This window comes from Argentina silus, assembly GCF_951799395.1.
Source record: "Argentina silus genome assembly, chromosome: 18".
Lineage (NCBI taxonomy): Eukaryota > Metazoa > Chordata > Actinopteri > Argentiniformes > Argentinidae > Argentina > Argentina silus.
Window position 1 is genome coordinate 14,125,181 of NC_139672.1, and position 18,233 is coordinate 14,143,413.

The 18,233-nt window shown below is 40.0% G+C and overlaps 1 protein-coding gene across 1 annotated transcript; it reads left to right on the forward strand.

Annotated features, from left to right (window-relative positions):
• The first annotated feature begins 471 nt into the window (after positions 1-471).
• Positions 472-11,432, forward strand: cnpy1 (canopy FGF signaling regulator 1). The gene is made up of 6 exons (XM_083689912.1): positions 472-684; positions 2,068-2,170; positions 3,043-3,158; positions 7,626-7,829; positions 9,090-9,186; positions 10,092-11,432. Exons 2-6 carry the CDS (start codon positions 2,077-2,079, stop codon positions 10,130-10,132), a joined length of 552 nt encoding a protein of 183 aa, XP_083546038.1. The 5' UTR covers positions 472-684; positions 2,068-2,076; the 3' UTR covers positions 10,133-11,432.
• The last annotated feature ends 6,801 nt before the right edge of the window (positions 11,433-18,233 follow it).

The following is an 18,233-nucleotide window of genomic DNA, read 5'->3' on the forward strand; positions in this document are numbered from 1 at the left end:
ACACCAACTCAGGTAGCCTAATCAAATAACTGATTTCTATATTTCAAGTCTTTAGTATGTTTGTGTCTTCACTGACACAAACTGTGGGCCCTTGATGAGCCATTCAGATTTGTAATCATTGTGCCTTATTTAAATGTACTACATAACACTATGGCTTTGTGTTTTATAAACTTAATTTGGTACTGTATTTGTAACTAAGTAGGGAAGCAGGTTTGAGTTGGTAGGTCGTTATAGATAGATAGAATATAGAATTATTTTTTATTTTATATTTTAGCACCAAACTGTAGTCCATCGACAACGGTCGATTATGTTGTAACTTCGATATGCTCTGGTAGCATTTCATTGGTTATCTGTGCTGAGTGTACATAATCATTGGCTCGCCCAGCTGTCACTCTAGCCTGAGGATTCGCGTCCTTGCTGAACGTGGCGACGCCAGAGACCAGCACGTAAGTAGACGACCGTCCGGTGACAGTAAGGTAGATATGATGTGAAATTGAAAGCAGGTGAATATTAAAGGCTGGAAGCGAACGACTGATAAGCCATTTGTTTTTTTGGAAATCAGCATTCGCTACAGACTACGGTGTCCCTCGAGTACGATTTCACGGCTGTTCCACACTGAAAAGTTTTTCCTCATTGTCTTCATTGTCACACACCTGCTTCGAACGCTGTACTGTAATAACACAGGTAAGCCACTTTTAGCCCAGAACTGCAATGCAATAACTAATTGCGGTAGGCTATTTAATTTGTATAGCAGGTATAGTCTATGCTATATGTATGGAACAGTGTCCTCACAGTGTTTTGGCCTGCGTGTATGAAAAAGCTTTTGGCTTCAATTACGCAACTTCACATAAGCTCTGATGCGCCACAATTTCTCAAATTGAGAATGGGGAGATGGCCTTTTGTCTTCAGTTTTGCTTGTAGCAGTGGCATCGTTTGCATCATAAATTCCGTTAGTTGATACCATTGCTGCTATGGCCTGTCGGAATGAAAGTTGAAGGCTTCAGTTCACATCTTTGCGCGTTGCCAACCAAAAATGTTGAGTCAAAAAGACAGCCAAGGAGGCGCACGCCGTGGTTGTGGGCGAAGTTATGTATAACACAAGCATACAAAACAAGTTTAACTTGAATAAGGTTTACAATAATGACCTTTACCTTTACTACCTGTAGCCTAGGTTACCTGTGACCACTGGATGACCCGATTCAATTGTCATCTGGCTAAGGTTACTCACTTGACAGCTCAACATTATGTTGCATCTTAAGTTAAGACAACAGCACTTTGTGTTGGATGATGAAAGAGACATTCACTCATTCACTCCAATTCATTCTGTGTGCGCGCGCGCGTGTGTGTGTGTGGATATCTATCTCCTGACACCAATATCTTAGTGTAATATAATCCCTAAGTACAGATGTCTGACACCAATAGTTTGGGATTATGCTAGTATATAACTAGAATATTACACTGCTGTTATTTCAACATCCATGTCTAGATCAACCTGTTACCTCAGGTGTGTTTGTTACCGTGTTATTACATAGTTATTACAGTAAGAACTTAACAGGCCCCACCTACAAAATATATGTTAGCTTGGGTTACACTCCCCAAGGAGTTGTTTCTGGGACTATTTTGTGAACTCTTAATCATGTGTTCCAGCCACGAGGCGGCGTAATGATACATTTTCTACAAGCTGTCTGTTGTCAAATTGCTCTCAGGATAATGTCCTAGGTTGGTCTACATTTGTGACGGGAGGACTTGCGGCCCAGTTACCCATGACTCCATGTTTAAACAGGTCAATAAACCCCATGACAGATAAGGAGCAACTGTGACAACGTTTTTTCAAGCCTCACATTATATGTATACATACGTCAGTATAACTTGTGTGTGTGAAAATTAGTTTCCCCTATTTTTGCATTGTAGAAGGCAACATTTCCAGTAATTGCCTCTCTGAAACCTGATTTCAGAGTATGACTCTTGCCAGGCTGTGGGGGGCGCTGACTGGGTTCAGACTTTTTTTGGATTGGGAATAATGAATTGGCTCTGCTTCTCTGCTTTAAACCTATCTCTCTCCCTCAGGACAGGGATATGGCACCGTGGATTATTCAAATTGCTCTGGTGGCAATATCTGTCTTCATCAGAACAACTGAGGGGAGGAAAGACAAGGTGCTTTATTGTTCTGGTAAGTTCCAGTGTTTTATCTGGAAGCTTTGTCCGGTTCTACCTGGTAGATAGACAGGCCTATGGGCTGTTGAGCATGTACAGTAGACCTAGTGCAGTGTCGGTTGACAAAGGATTGTGATAAGATGAAAACTTGTGTGGACTCAATCAAACTGACCGTTAACTCTTGCACGCTTTCTTTCTACGTTTTAACATTCAAAGAAGCAGCGATTTTTCTTTAATAATTGTTTAATTCTAGGATATCGGATGAAAAAAAAAAAAATGGGAATGGCACTGTCTTGCTCAGCCATTTTCTTTAACACTGAGCAGAACAGCGACACCAGGACTGAAGTCTTACTAAAAGTGGAGACGATCGTTATTCCTGTGTTACACTTGCCAAGCCACTGATACGCTGTCAGCACTGAACACCACCAGCATAACATCCTGTCATTAATAACGTGATAAGAGTTCTGTTAGCCCCGCAGCAGCCCTCCAAGCATACACTCCGAATTCGGTCTTGAAATACCAACAATTCTTTGTGCAGTTGTTCCTTATCTGATCAAAAGCGTCCATTTTGAATGGAACTGTGGTTGGAGGCTCTCTAACTCGCCAGTCGTGGAATTTTTTTTACTTTGGGTTGATATAAGTTACTCTGTTTGTCTGTATTGGACCTTTATGAATAAATAGAAGTGGATTACATTTAAGTATTTATTCTCTTTTACGGTAGTTCACACTTTCTCTGCAATCCAGCTAGATATTTGCTTGATATTTGAGGGAGAGAGAGCATTTTTATGAAACCTGGGCATACTATTACAGTGTTGTTGCTCATGCATTTTAACTCATCTTTTATTGTCTGAAAAATGCCCCGGCACATTATATCTCTGATTCTTTTAGCATGCAAGGCGATTGTTGATGAGCTTAATTATTCAATCAGCCAGATTGATCCGAAGAAGACCATCGATGTGGGAGGCTTCAGACTCAACCCAGACGGGAGCATGAAGGATAAAAAGGTAAATTAGCGAAGGCTTGTTGCTAAAACACGAAATACAAACATGGAATAATGTAATATGACTGTAGGCCCACGCTCAGCTATTGATTAAACTTTCAGAAATAATGTTTCAGAATTAAGAATTTATAGAGATTGGATTTATGAATGATTCATATACTGTAGTTAGAAAAAACGAAAATGAAATAGATTCCTACTCAGATAGCTGTTTCTGTCTATTCTTTATGCCATGGTGGTCCTTACACTGAAACGTAGGATGGAGCAGATGTGTCAGAACTGCAAATTTCCACACAGACCGACGAATAGTTTGACAGATCTTAATAGTTAGATAAGAGATTGTAAAAGCCCTCCTTCGCATCCAAAGTCTCACCAACTTCCACCTCAGTAATCTTCTAGGGGAGGAATCCAAACCACTGTTGTTCCCTGAGCAGACATTGTAGTGGTGTAAAAGGTCATATCCAGTAGGGTCCTAACCTCTACCCCTGGTGTCCAGGGACCTTCATGAGGTGGTCAGACTCCCCTATTGATCCCATAGGTTAATCCTCTTCTGATCGTAATTGATACCTAATAACGTGCTGTTTATTTAACTAGTCTCTCTCTCTCTCTCCCTCCCTCTCTCTCTCTCTCTCTCTCTCCCCCCCTGCCCGGACATTGCAGGTTAACTTTCAAGTAATAAGGATTATTGTATTTCCGCTGAATTAATATAATTGATTGGCTCGCACACATATAGGCTTAGATTTAAACAATTGTGATATTACAAAACACTTTGATTTATTTTCTAGACCTTTGTGTTTTTTGTTCCCTCTCTCCTTGTCTTTACCTCCTGCCCCAAATCCCCGATTGTAACAAAGGGACACTATGGATCAGCTGTGTACTGTTTGTCATATTCAGACGCTCTCATTATTAAAAGTGGGCTCATTTGGAAATAAATGCTAATTACAGTTCCTATACCCCAGTGAGTCTTGCTCATATTCCATTTGGTTTGCCCCCAAGCTGTGTTGGGGGGCCTCTGCAATACCACTGCTGTTGCTACTAGAGACAACGAATACAATGATAATTATTATTATATCTTTATTTGTGTAGCGCTTTTCTAAAAAAAATGTTACCAAGTGCTACTAAAGTAGAGAAGAGATCTTAGAAATACATCAGTAAAATGACAACAGAAAGAAAACAACATTCATATAATGCATATCATTGAGAGTCAGGCATGTCATTGAACAGACAAATCAAATCATATTTCAAACAATAGACAACATTACACTATAATACTTAAACATCTAGGTAAATTATCAACAACTAAATGCAAGTTTGTAGAGAGAGGTTATTTAAGATATATTTAAAAGAAGACAGAGTTTTCCAGCTTGTATGTCTTCAGGCAGGCCATTCCAATGTCTAGGGGCCCAAATGGCAAAAGCCTGGTCACCTTTAGTTTTCAGTCTAGACTTTGGAACAGTCAGTAGAGCCTTGCCTGAAGATCTAAGGCTGCATTTCTGTTCATATGGTGGTAGAGGCTCTGCAATGTATACTGGGGCTAAACCATGTCTGGCTTTATAATCAATAGAATCGTAAAATCAATTCTAAAATCTACTGGAAGCCGGTGTAACTAGGCTAAAATTGGTGTGATGTGATCACTCCTCTTACTTCTGGCTAAAAGCCTCCCAGATGCATTGTACACGAGCTGAAGATGAGAGATTTGTTTTCCTTTAGTTGGAGAACATTTTGAGACATCCAACATTTAATGTCTGCAAGACTGGCTAAGCTGTTTGAATCACTGGATTTTTTTAGGCAAATACTGTAAAGCTGGATGTCATCTGCATAGCAATGAAAATAAATATTATGTTTGCAAATAATATGACCAAGTGGGAGCATATATACAGAGAGCAAAATGTGGCCTAAAATAGAACCCTGAGGCGTTCCACACATATTTACTTTCAGGGAGGAAACAGAGTTGCCAAAACCAACAGAAAAGTGCCTATTTGAGAGATAGGATATATACCAATTTAGGGCAGTGTCTGTAATTCCTTGGTGACTTTGAGTAAGGCAATGTCTGTGCAGAAACCAGATGGGATGTTCTGCTCATGAAGCCTGTTAATTGTTTACAAACAACTTTCCACTATTATCATGGAATTATAGGATTACGGTTAGTAAGAGAAGTCGAAAGTATTGAATTACGTATTTGATGGTATTAACCTTTGCTCCAAATGTTTAGCAAATGTTTAGCAAGCCATTACCAACCACCAACTGTCTTATTGAAGTATACCTGTTGCACTGAACAATCAATAGTTTTGATCATTAACAACAACAATAACCCCACCCTTGGCTGTTTCTGCAGCTGTCTGTCTGATTCAGGCAGGGAGGGGTGTCCAGGCTTAGGAGACATCATTGGGCAGATTTGCAGGTTTTAAGTCTTTGCTCTTTGCCCTCCCCACTGGGACTCTCTGAAAGGCATGGTTGGCGCCACAAAGTTAAATCTGCAACAATATAAACTTATGTCAAAGACATTGAACTTAGTTGACGCTAATTGTCCATAAGGAAGCCTTGCATTTTTGTAATAAGACAAGACTTGATTCCTTCTCAGTGAATGTGCTTTTATTGTTTCTGATTAGTATAAGCTTAAAAAACAAAAGCAGCATTCTTCGATGTAATTCGTGTTTAGTCACAATGAAGGGACACACTGTAACAACGTACGGCTGTCTTGTATGTGTTAATACACACATTTCCCTTCCTGAAGACCTTGCAGCGAAATGAAGCATCATCCTAATGTCGCCATTATTAGGTGTATTATTATTAATTTATGTGTTTTCATTGGCCCATATCAGCCACACAATAAAATTGAAAGGCGCTCTCCCCGGTGTTGCATTAATGGCTAGGCTTCTCCAATGGGAATTGAATGGGAGGATAGCATCCCTGAGAAGGCCTTTCTCTGGCAGGGCCTGCCCAGTCCCCCTCCTCATTCTTCAGCCCGGACGTGATTGACAGGCCCCTTTCACAGCCCCGTAGACTGGTGAGGAAGGAATTTAATTCCGAGCCATTTTCAGGATTGCATGATAAGGATTTCGTTTGGTCGGCTGAGGTTGGGACGTTTTTCAGTGCAGTGGACTTTTTTTGGGGGGGGGGGGGGGACCAGTTTCATTTTGCATTTATAAAGGCTGAATTTGAATCATGTCAGTCAATATCGCATTGTATGTATTGGGGAAATACACCATTGATTTGTTTCATTGTAATCTGTAAAAATGTAAACATTTATTGTTGAATGTGTCACAGTCGCCAGTGACTTGTTAGTAGTTCAATGTTGATGTTGAGGTCAAACCACAACCGTTTGTGTTCTTGCAATGGTCAAACCAAACCATTGATGGACGGACGGTCGGTCGGTCGGTCGTGGCCCAACCATTTGTTTTATTGATATCCTCACTATCCATTCCTTACCTTTACAGCACGCCCGGCCCTCTTCCTGGCCTGAGAGTGAAAAGGCAGAAATGTATGGCAGAGTTCATGCCGGTCCCCAGGACCTTTCTGTCTCTCTGCTGAACAGATGGCAGTGAGCCACGGAAGCTTCTTTGTGTCACCAAGAGTCAGATAAAAAAAAAAAAAAAAAAACACAGAGGAGAGAGGAGGGGGAGAATGCTTCTATAATGTAATCAGTGGAGCCGGAAGGGTCCATACTGAGTCTGAAAGGGGACAATAGGGTCAGGATATATCTACATTGCACAAAATCCAGTTCATCTGCAATATGCCCCCCCTCCTCTTCTCTCCCTTCGTCCCTTTGCCTTCACCCCGGCACCTCTTTGACCGGGTTGACAAGGAAAGCTTCCTTCTTTGATCACTGGAGGGTGGAGGAGATGAACCGCCAAAAGGGACCCGAGGATGAGCCTCAACTGTTTACCCTGCACTTGGCTGCTGTTTAGGCCCCCCCTTGCCACCCCCTGCCCCCCCCCCCCCCACACACACACACACACACCACCCCATCACCCCTCCCTGCTCCTTAACTCTCCCCACCCCTCCTAAACCTGCCCCCTCTGCCCCTAAACCACCCTCACCTCCCCACCCCCCCACCAGCCCCTTTCACTCCCCCCTGCCCCCCGTCATCACCCCCTGCTCACCCCCGTCACCCTTTCCCCTCTCTCCTTCTGGGGGAGGCTGGTGGGGTGGGGGCAGAGTGCACCTTGACCTGGCTAGACAGCGCAGTGTGTTTTGTCCTGTTGCCAAGGGGAAGGGTCTATACTAGGGGTCTATACTTCTACAACCGTTAAGGAGTACAGGTTAAATGTCATAGTTCCAGCGTAGAGGATGTGTCAATGTGATGGGAACGGAAGCTAGGGGTCAACCAGCGTGACCCGAGGACCAAGCAGTGTCACAGAACTGACCATTCCTACGACACAACAAACTGAGATGAAAAAGTGTGGGTTTTTTTTTAAGCCTAATTATTTTTATTTATTTATTATTTGGATTATTTATTTTTTGACTTCACCAGGTACCTCTTGCTCGGTCGGAGAGCCACCTAAATGAGCTTTTGGAGGGGGTTTGCAACAGCATGAGTGACTATGCTCTCCATGTGGACCCAGACACCAAGGAAAAACAGTACAAGAGGTTTGCTCCCAGAGGCCAGATGGATTTTTCTGATTTCAACAATTTCCAGTTTGAAGGCCCAGAGAGTTCCAAATCCTTGCAATTTGCAGTAAGTGTGACAATTATTTATTAATTTACTAAGTTATTCATGTATTTTAGTCATACTGTACATGTTATGAGGTTCAAGCTTTCATTCGTAAGAGCTTCAAATAGTTTTTGAAGTACTTTTGAGGTAGATAAGTGATTTGATGGGATACTTTATTGCCAGTCGAAACAGAAATTTGTGTTGCATCAATCTTACTTTAAAAACAGGGGATTACATCAATACCAATACAACAGACATACTGTGCAAACAGAAGGTTAATACTTTTAAGAGCAGGTGGTGGCACAGTATACTACACTGCACAGGTACAAATACACAATCATCCAGGTTGGTCTATTGCCCAGCACAAGTGACTTGCTACGTTTCTGCACATTTTCCCAGTGCCAAAAAGTTTTTTTCTAAATGGAAAACAAATATTGTGTATTCAACTGGAGCACAGTTTTTTATACATACATACATACTATATTTAGTATTTTATTCCAATAATGACAACACGTGATGTATGTTGTAAGACAAGGTGAAACAAACTTTGACTGTTTTGAATGAATATGGCTCAATTTTAAATCTTCAGTCGTCAATGGTAACAGCTTTTCCTCTCCTAGAATCTAAGCATTGGTGCCAATCATGGAAAAATTAACTTAGAACTTAAAGTTATTTTCTCTGCTAGTTATAATTAAATATGTGTAAGATCTTTTTTTATTTAAATATGGTTAGCAATTGGTCTTTAATATATAAAGCTATGCAAAAGCGTTATATGTATTATTATTTAAAACAGGTTTGCAGTTAATTCAGTCTAACAAATTGCAATGTTGCATTGAGGAGATGTGCCAACAATGTTTTAAATTGTAATTACATAGAAAGGGCATACCCAATATCACATGAACGTGTTTTATCACGCGAATATGCTTTATCATCTTCGTTTATCGATTGATAATTCAAATATACATATGCATGAGCATTGCTTTAAGTTGTTACTAATCTCTCACAATGCACCAAGAATGCTTTACAGTTGAGTAATGTGAATATGGAATCGCCATGTCATGGAACTGGTGTTGTGATTTGGTAATGCTTCCTTGAGTGTTCCAAGATGGCCGAACGGCATGGCGAGGGGAGGAAAACATGGCAGCCGGCTTGGCGGGCCACTCGGGCGTGCCCACCATTGTGTGAAACGACATGCTTGTGAGCCCCTCATCATGGATCTGGTTTAGCTGTCTGTTAGTGAAGCGTTAACCAGCCCTTCTCTCCCTTCTCCTCCTTGTCCCGCAGTGTGAAAGTGTAGTGGAGGAGTTAGAGGATGATATCATCTCGCTCTTTGCCAAAGAGGCAGACCATGTGGTCGACAAGTTATGCAATGAAATATCAGGTACGGATTCAGACATGGCGTCACGGCTTTTCTCTCAACAGCGCTCCTGGTTCACCCTTCATGCATGTTTGTGCACATCCATCCTCACTCAAACCGTGCTTCACAAGAAAGCCTAGTAATAGATATATTGGACGAATACTGTACAATTTATGTTTTTATTAATGAATTGTCACTGTTGCTAGATATCGTATAATGACGTATCTAACTTAATCGTAATCCACCTATCAATTACCAATAGGATGTCTTGTCGTGTTTAGGAGCCTTGATTCATAAAAAGAATACTGATTCCCTAAGAATATTTAACTTGGTAGGCCTAACATTTCAATGTTGCTGAAATTTAAACTTGTGCTCCCCCCAAAATATTTGATGAATACTGTGTACCCCAACCAGGGAATAGAAAGATAATCATGCCTGTTAATCATATGTCCTCCAACAGTTAAAAGGAAAATTAGATACCCCAACCTTCTTTATTAACAACCCGATTTTTGGTGTTTCGATTTTCACACCCTTATGTAATTCTGTGAGCCGCCATTTTGTCCCAACCCAGTAGGATGAACCCTCTGGAACATACAGTGCTGTTTTTTTTTGTTTTTTTGTTAACAGCGTAATAGTGAACAAGTACTATTTCTGAGAATATGATGGGACGTTTCTAACATATTGTGTATTTAGTCAAGGGGTGATGATATTGCTAACTTTGAGTTTCTCAAACGAAACAAACCTGCAACTCAACCAACCGTAACTCCCGTACAGCCTGCCTATTGTATTCTGTGAGAAACACAAGCACTGTTGTGAATGATGTGCCATGTCGGGCTAGTCTATTGTGTGTCTGTAAATATTGATTAAATAATGTTCATTAGGTATTATAACTTTACGATACTGATGTTTTTAACTGTCTTCATTTCCAGGATATTGTAAAGGAGCCAAAATCCAGAATGAAGAACTTTAGTTTTACACACGTCTCTGTTGAAGAGGATGGGATCAGCCTTAATATGTTACAAACGCAGGTTTACAAGAAGCATTTTGTACCAATGAACTTGAATAATTTCAAATAAAGTGTCTTATTTTGAATTTAAGTGGTGGACTTAATGTTGTCAAATCTACGGAATTTGATTATGAGGGAATTTAGGCGTGCCTTTTCGTTTTCAACTTCAAGCTCAATGCTGTCCCACTAAAAAGGTTGCTGTAGGCCTAAATGTTTATATCCTAAAAAAACCTGAATTAACGCTCAAGAAAATAAATGATCGTCAAGGGGGACGTGGACATTTCGTAAATGCATTGTAATTCATATTGTAGTTCAGTTATTTTGTTGTTGTTACACAAGTGAACTAGGCAGAGCGCCTTTATCCCTTCCGACTCTAATCAACAAGCAAGTATTCGTATAATGTTGCCATTAGAGTAATTACCCTGTTATTACACAGGTAAAATTCTAAATTAGGTTCCATATTTACATCCCTCCTGTCTGTCATTTTTTCTTTGCAATGCTGCCTTTTCATTTGTCACATGGATACTACTGTACTGTGTATGGAAGTCTACATTTACAACAAAGTGAATTTGCAAGTTGACGATAAGTAAAAGATTAAGTTAATTATGTTTCCATTGAACATCAACACCGTGTTAGTCAAGTGTAGGAAATACATCTAGATTTCCACCTACATCCGTAAGGGCTGATTGTTGTTATTCCGTTATTCAGGGTAGATTACAATCTTTAGATAATGAAGTTTAAGTTGATTTCTACTGTTTCTACGACTGTTTGTTTGTATTCACAGTCTTGAGACTGGAAGAAGGCAACCATATTAAAAGATGGCGTCTTCCGAGCCAAGACATAATGAACTGGATCAATAGTTGTTTCTGCCGCTTGTGTGCACAGTTGTGTCATGTTGAACCTCATTATGTGTTCTGGTCTGAAGTATGGGGAGTATATGGAATTGGATGGATTGACCTATATTGATTTATGAATTGCAAACACATTTCAAGTCTGGGAAGTTTTGGATGTACTGTTTTGCATAATTCTATTGTGTTTTCACAGTATGTGGGACCCAGTACTTTCATCCAGTATGCTAAATCGTGACCCATTTTATGGTTGTAATTAGTAAGTAACTTGCATTGAGAGAGAACTCTCTCTGTATGTTATTAGCAACATGTGCATTGGGACACACGAGTAAAATATAAGTACAGTACCAGTCAAAAGTTTGGACACACCTCGCCAAGAGTGCAAAGCTGTCATCAAAGCAAAAGGTGGCTACTTTGAAGAATCTAAAATATAAAACATATTCTGGTTTGTTTAACACTTTTTTGTTTACTACATAATTCTATATGTGTTCCTTCATAGTTTGGATGTCTTCAATATTAATCTACAATGTAGAAAATAATTTAAAAAAATAAAGAAAAACCATTGAATGAGAAGGTGTGTCCAAACTTTTGACTGCTACTGTATATTTAAGTGCCTAGTTACGTTGGTTATTTGCCTGATCAATGCATATCCAGTAAATTGCCATCAAAATTGCAGTAAAACTCACATTTCAGAGCACATCATGTGGTTTTAAGTGACTTAATACCACATGAGACAATACTTGCTCTTCATAAAAAATGTAAAAGATGCCTGATTCATTTCTCAGCCAAAATATCTAATGAGTGACCTGCAATGCGAGAACAGCTAAATACAACTGAAATGTGAGTGTCATTATAATTGAACACATCTCAGATTGTGCCTTTTAAATTGTTTTTAAGGGGGCCTTGATGCACCCAAAAGTGACTGAATATTCAGTTTATTGGTCAACTTTAGTCTTTAAAGTCTTTTTAGTCTTTTTCTCTAAGAACAAGCTTAATGTACTGGCCAAGCTTTCATAGGGCAGACCCATTGAGACAGACAAGTTATACAGTATACAAATCAGACAAATCATATACAAAACAGTACACTGGAATTACAGCCTTTTTCCTGAACCACACTTCCCTGTTCTATCAAAACAAAAAGTCTCCTAAGTCTCCAACTTGTTGAATGTCCTTAGTTGTGTGATGTGAGTTTTTCTTCCTCTGACTTGAGAAAGTGTCAGCTTGTCTTTGTGTGCCTAGCTGTCTCTCTGGATGTCTGTGGATGTCAGGGGGGCTTGGGCTTAGAGTAGACTCTTGACTGATCAAGGGTTACCAAGGTGCTGTTGGCAAGGCCAGGGGGGGCTCGGTCGCTCAGGGACCCACTGACTGGACCACTAAGCGCTCATTTCCTACCAATGTTAGGCTCTTCACACACTACAGGGCCGACCCAAACCATACTGTGCTGACTTGGATATTTTCCTTTCACATTGTTCAGTCCAGCACTGTTTCAGCAACTGTGGTGGTGGATGGATAACCAGGCCGGCCCGGTACAGCCCGGTACAGCTCAGCTCGGCTCGGCTCGGCTCGGTGCGGCTCAGTAGTGTGAACTAGGATTTAGAGAGCAGGCCTGGGTCAAACACATAAAGTCAAGCACTTTAAAGTATTCTAGGTGTGCTTGATTTAACTTGCAATGTACACTTGAGACAATTCCAAGCAATTCCATTGCTTCCATTGAGTCAGGCAAACTAAATCAAGCACGCCTCAAGAATTTGATGTGTTTGAAAGTATTTGATGTACGTAATGAACCCAGGTCGGGAGGGAGAGAGAGAGAGAGAGAGAGGGTTTTACTTTTTCTTCTTTCTGGATGAAATGCAGCCATTATGCAGGGGATGATAGCGGCATGGTATAGCATTCTGAAGGATTTCTCCAAACGTAAACTCAATGATCCAGGAAGACTACCTCATTGAGAAAAATGTTTTATAGAAAGTGGATCTTTTCCATCTATACTCTACCCATAAAGTTCAGCCACTGAGCTGCGGCATTAACTTGTATTCTAACAAGATTAAAATATATTTGTCCTGGAGATTAGCATACTTAAGTCCCCCTTTGCCTTTTCGTCAGTGGCAGTGGGCTTTGATCTGTGTTGCATGGCAAGGCCCCGTCTTGGACCCGGCCATCCGAGTGCCAAGTGTGAAATTGGTCTGATGTCATCCCCATTCTTCACCTTATACTTCTCCTCACCCAGCTTAATTATATTTCCGCCACAAAGCCCCGGCCGCTTCATTCCATATTCAAGTTTGACTAGGAAGCGTTTAGAAAACTATGGCTAAATAGCTCAGTGGGGGGAAGGGGGCAGGATGGGTCTCTTTTGTTCGGGAGACACACAGGGGACATCAATACTTTTCTGATATGTATTTTGTCTTTCAGAGTCAGACTGCCCTTTGCTTCGAGCCAATTGGAGGGGTTAAGTTTATGACAAGGGGATGTGTGAACTTATGATAACTAAGATGTTTTTTTCATTTGCATTAACATTAATGCTGTGCTGTGTGTGTGTGTGTGTGTGTGTGTGTGTGTGTGTGTGTGTGTGTGTGTGTGTGTGTGTGTGTGTGTGTGTGTGTGTGTGTGTGTGTGTGTGCGTGCGTGTGTGTGTGTACGCGCGAAAGAACATCTTAAAGTCTCATGACTAGAAAAATCTACTTCACACCCAGAAGTTCATGAATGCTTATCAATTTTTTTTTTTTTTTGCTGTGTACTTGTTGCTTGAAAGAACTCACTCGCTGACATCGATCTGAACAGTTAGTAGAAAACAGCTTTTTGAAGATGGACATAGGCTATACATTTTTAATGGCATATCCTTTGTAAGGGATATTTTGAATTTGAAGGTGTGTATTGAAGTGATGGCTGCAAAGGAGGGGAGCCACCTGCAGCTGTGTGACAGGCTGGAGTGTGGAGGGAGGCGGGGTGTGTGTGTGGGGGGGGGGGGCTTTGACCTTCACAAGGGTCTCCTGACCACAGCCCCCCATTGACAACCCCCCCCCCCCTCCCAACCCAGCCCAGCCCAGCCCAGCCCCGCATCTTGAGAGGCAGGCACCACCAGCTTTTCTCAACCCAACAGAGCCCAGAGAGACGGAGAGAAAGAGAAAGAAAGAGAGTCCAGGGAGAGAGAGAGAGAGAGAGAGGGAGAGGGAGAAAGAGCGAGATCAGCCCAGCTCATCAAGTCAGTCAGCGTTGGGTGTTACTTCCACATACAAGCTGGGACAGAATAGAAATGTAGATTAGCTCTCTGTCTCTCTCTGGGCCCATTGAGGAGCCAGGTCAATGCTGCTGCTGCTGCCAATGGTCCGCACAGATAACTCACCCTTTTGTCTCTGGGATCCTCTCTCTTTCTCTCTCTCTCTCTCTCTCTCTCTCTCTCTCTGTTTGTGTTGTGACTTTCTAAACATGGTTCAGAGGATCAGGTAATACTGGGGTTGTAGATTATAGTAACCTGGGTCTATCGGGTGACTTTTGGAGATTTTGTATTTTGAATTGCAATAGGTTATGCCTGGCAGTATTCTGAATTAACATGGATGTTATGATGCAATATTTTATTATGAGATACGAGTGATGAAGATTAATTGATATGCTGGATTTGATCCGTGTGTTCGATGGTGTATGTTTGTAGACTGCCTTAAAGCAGGGCATGCTGGCCAGATAGCATTTCGATCTCTGAACTTCTCTGTAAACTTTTATTTTCTGTTATTTGGAACCATATCGCATTACACCTGCTGGTTTGATGGGACTATGTTCCAAAAATTTTTTATTTTATTTCTGAGGAAACGGAAGTCTTAACTTCGGAGGGTATTCAACCAAACTGAATTCAACATGGCAACTTGGTGTCGAAAGTGCTGATGTGGGACTCTAATGATATTATTGAGATTGTAGAATTATGGTTGTTGTTGCACATCCAAATCGAATACTGTAAGTGACTGATTAATCCATTTGAAATTTAGTCTGTTATGGACAATTTCAGGGAATGCCGTAGTTGTTAAGATGAATAGGTGACTTTGAAATGTAATATGTTGACATAAAAAAATAACTTGCTCGTGTGTTTATACTGTATTTCAAAGTTCTCAGGGCTCCTAATTCTGTATTAGTTCATTCAGCAGGGTCATGTATGTGTTCCATCACCTGGAAATGAGTAGCTAGAATACAATGGATTGATTGAATGGATTCAATTTGTATTGGAGTACATTGTTATCAAGTTATCACAAAGGCACAGGAACCTATACTGTAGATAACGTGACTTACTGATTCCGTCGTATGCACTGTGGGCATGTCTTCAGTCAAAGCTGCTCTGCCACAAACCAGGTTTGGGAAAATTGTTCTTGACTTGATTGAAAATGTATGTTTATACATGGAGAAATGTAAATGGTATGTTTAGACCTTGTTTGCCAGTGACATAAACAGCAGTCTCTTCCATTGTCAATGTAAGGTGCCAGTCATTGCACAGGGACAAGGAGTCCTAGCTGCATATTGTGTTTGGTTGAACACCATTTCATCGTGAGCAGTTGAAGAGTTATCTGTTTTTTTTTAACTAGGAATGAGCTATTTGTTACACTGGGGTCATGCATAATACCCCATTGTTTTACATTCCTGTTTTTGATGCTTTGTCTGGTGTTATATTTACTGGGAGCTTATATGGCAATACTTTCTGGTACTATTTTCAAATAGATAAACACAACTAAGTTCATACTGTACCCTGTAAAAGCTACAAGGGAGTGTTTGTGTCCATGACCCTCAAAGAAACCATATTATAAGGTCACCATTAATGTGTGGTACCACGTAAATAGCGAATTATAAAATATAGCCTAACTATAATTTTCCACTTCAGACAATAATGTTTGCTTCTATAGGCTCCTCTGTGGCCCCCTTCAAATAGACAAATGCACTATGCAATCTACTCTGTGTGGGGAAAAAGTACACAAAATATGTCTATTGAGGGTCATTCAGAAAGTGGTATGGCCTTGTTTCCAGGACGAAGACTTACAGAGGCCTCCATTACAGGAAGTTCCATAAACTACCTATATGTCTGAAGACAATATTTACTGTACAGACAGGCTACTGTGGACTACTATACTTTGCAGTTGAATGGGACTTTGCTGTGTCATTAGCTTTGAAGAGACGGCAGTGTTTGCTATGCAAATTGATATGAGGTTTATTTCAACACGTATCTTGGCCGTATCACATTGGTGCTTGCTCTTTTAATGTTAATTTCTTGTATGTACTAAATACTGTTTTGGTCAGTTAGAATTTGTACACCTCCTTCTGAGTATTGAAATGTGTCGCTGTTTTGATATGAGCAGTGAAAGTGAACGATGCAAACTCGTGTTAGCATTATTGTGGTTTATTTACGGTTAATTACACAGTTTATGATACAAATTATTTACATTTGTCTCATATCAAAGAATATTTCAAATAAAAAAAGAAAAATACAACCAAAACTTTGTCCTTTTCTTTTTAGACTGTACATATCCTTAAAAATTCTGGTGTAAATTCTCCGTTGTTATTCCACCTGCGTTGGCCGGAGCCTCGGCCCGATAGAAACAAGTTGTGATATCTTTGCAGCACAGTACTCATAGAAAAGTTCGTGGTACAGAACTTTTAAGGCAAAGTGTGTGTTTAAGTTTGGATTTAATGTATACACACACTTGTAAGATTGACAATAAAAGATCATTCACACCACGTTTTAAGACCACAATTTGGTATGGATATACAGCAACAATGACGCAATGACGTACAGGTGACATAATGACGCTTTCATGCAAAAGGCCTCCAGACGTTTCATTCACATAAAAGAAGTTATTGCAAGATAAATAAGTTATGTAAACATTCCGTAGCCTCGTCTCGAAAAACAACATGGCTGCTTTAGACTTTCAATATTGTTTATAAATATGAATACTATGGTCTTTTCAAATGACAATAAAAATGTATTTCATCTAAAACCATGGAATGTATACCAGTGACTATTCAATATACATTATTTGTACAGTAGGCCTATAATAGGACACGTGGACGTCCGTTATTTCAGCTCTGAAGTTTCCCATGAAGTATAATCTGTTTTGAAGACAGAAAATCTTCAATATGCTACAAGTCAGAACTTGCCATAGAGATCCTGATATGAGCATTGGTGAAGTTGAGATTTTGTTCGTGGTACAACTGAACCAAATAGGTTGCATTTCCATGATCATTCATTTCAAACTGCTCAACTCGTATTGTGTGTTGTGTACCACTCCACCTCCTCTCCCGTTTCAACCCCTGGGTATGAGAGACGCGCGCATAACTTGAACTTTTCGGCGAATCTCAGCATTGGAACCAATGGAAGACTGGCGAGAAAGTTCCTATACTGTTATGCGCATGCATATAATACAAATATTTCGGTTTATAAAACAGTTGTATGTTTTTATAGCTAATATGTCTAGCTATTTCAACAAAAGAGGCCCCAAAAGTTCATCTTTTACATTCCTTTCATGATTCAACTCGTTTATCTCGTTTGGGTCAAGTTTAAAGTAACTTGCAGCAATTCAATAACATTTTGTCAATTTTCAATCTCATATCAGCACAGACCCAGAGTTAAAATATTTTGCTGAATGTATTCATATGTAACGTTCATGAGATAGCTTAAAGTTAATGCAAAACTTTAATTCAAACACAAAACTGCATTTTATCAGATAGGCCTACGCACGTCAATGCGTATTTGCCTCCATAATCATCTCAGAATGACTTTCTTTTTTTTTTTACACAAAACAAATAAATCTCGAAACAAACGTATTTTCTACATGGACATCAGAAATACAAGAAAATAATAGAATAAAAAAAATGTAAAAACATAGATTAACAATTTAGGATATTTAAATTCACAGTTTTCAAAATGCAGCAGAAAAAATCTTTGGCATGTTTTCTTCAGCATGTTTTTTCTCTCATTATTACGGTCAAATGTGTCGAGAAACTCAAGTAGGACTATAATAATAAAAAAAAGCGCTTTAAAAATAACAAACTTATGCTATTATGCTTACGAAGCATAAAGTTTCAAGGAGAAAGCGGCAAAAGGTGTTATAACACATCACGTGATTTAAGAATACAGAGTAGGCTATTGCAGAATCCTGTCTCATTCCTGTTTTAAATATATTTATGCTGGTATTTTTGTACACTGGCCCTTAAGAAATATTTTTTATTGCATTGTTTATATTTTCTTCGCA

Excerpts from the sequence above, each read along its gene's own strand:
- cnpy1 (XM_083689912.1), top strand. The coding sequence starts at position 2,077 with ATGGCACCGTGGATTATTCAAATTGCTCTGGTGGCAATATCTGTCTTC. Across the intron at positions 3,159-7,625 it reads GGAGCATGAAGGATAAAAAG|GTACCTCTTGCTCGGTCGGA; the intron begins GTAAATTAGCGA and ends TGACTTCACCAG. Across the intron at positions 9,187-10,091 it reads GTTATGCAATGAAATATCAG|GATATTGTAAAGGAGCCAAA; the intron begins GTACGGATTCAG and ends CTTCATTTCCAG.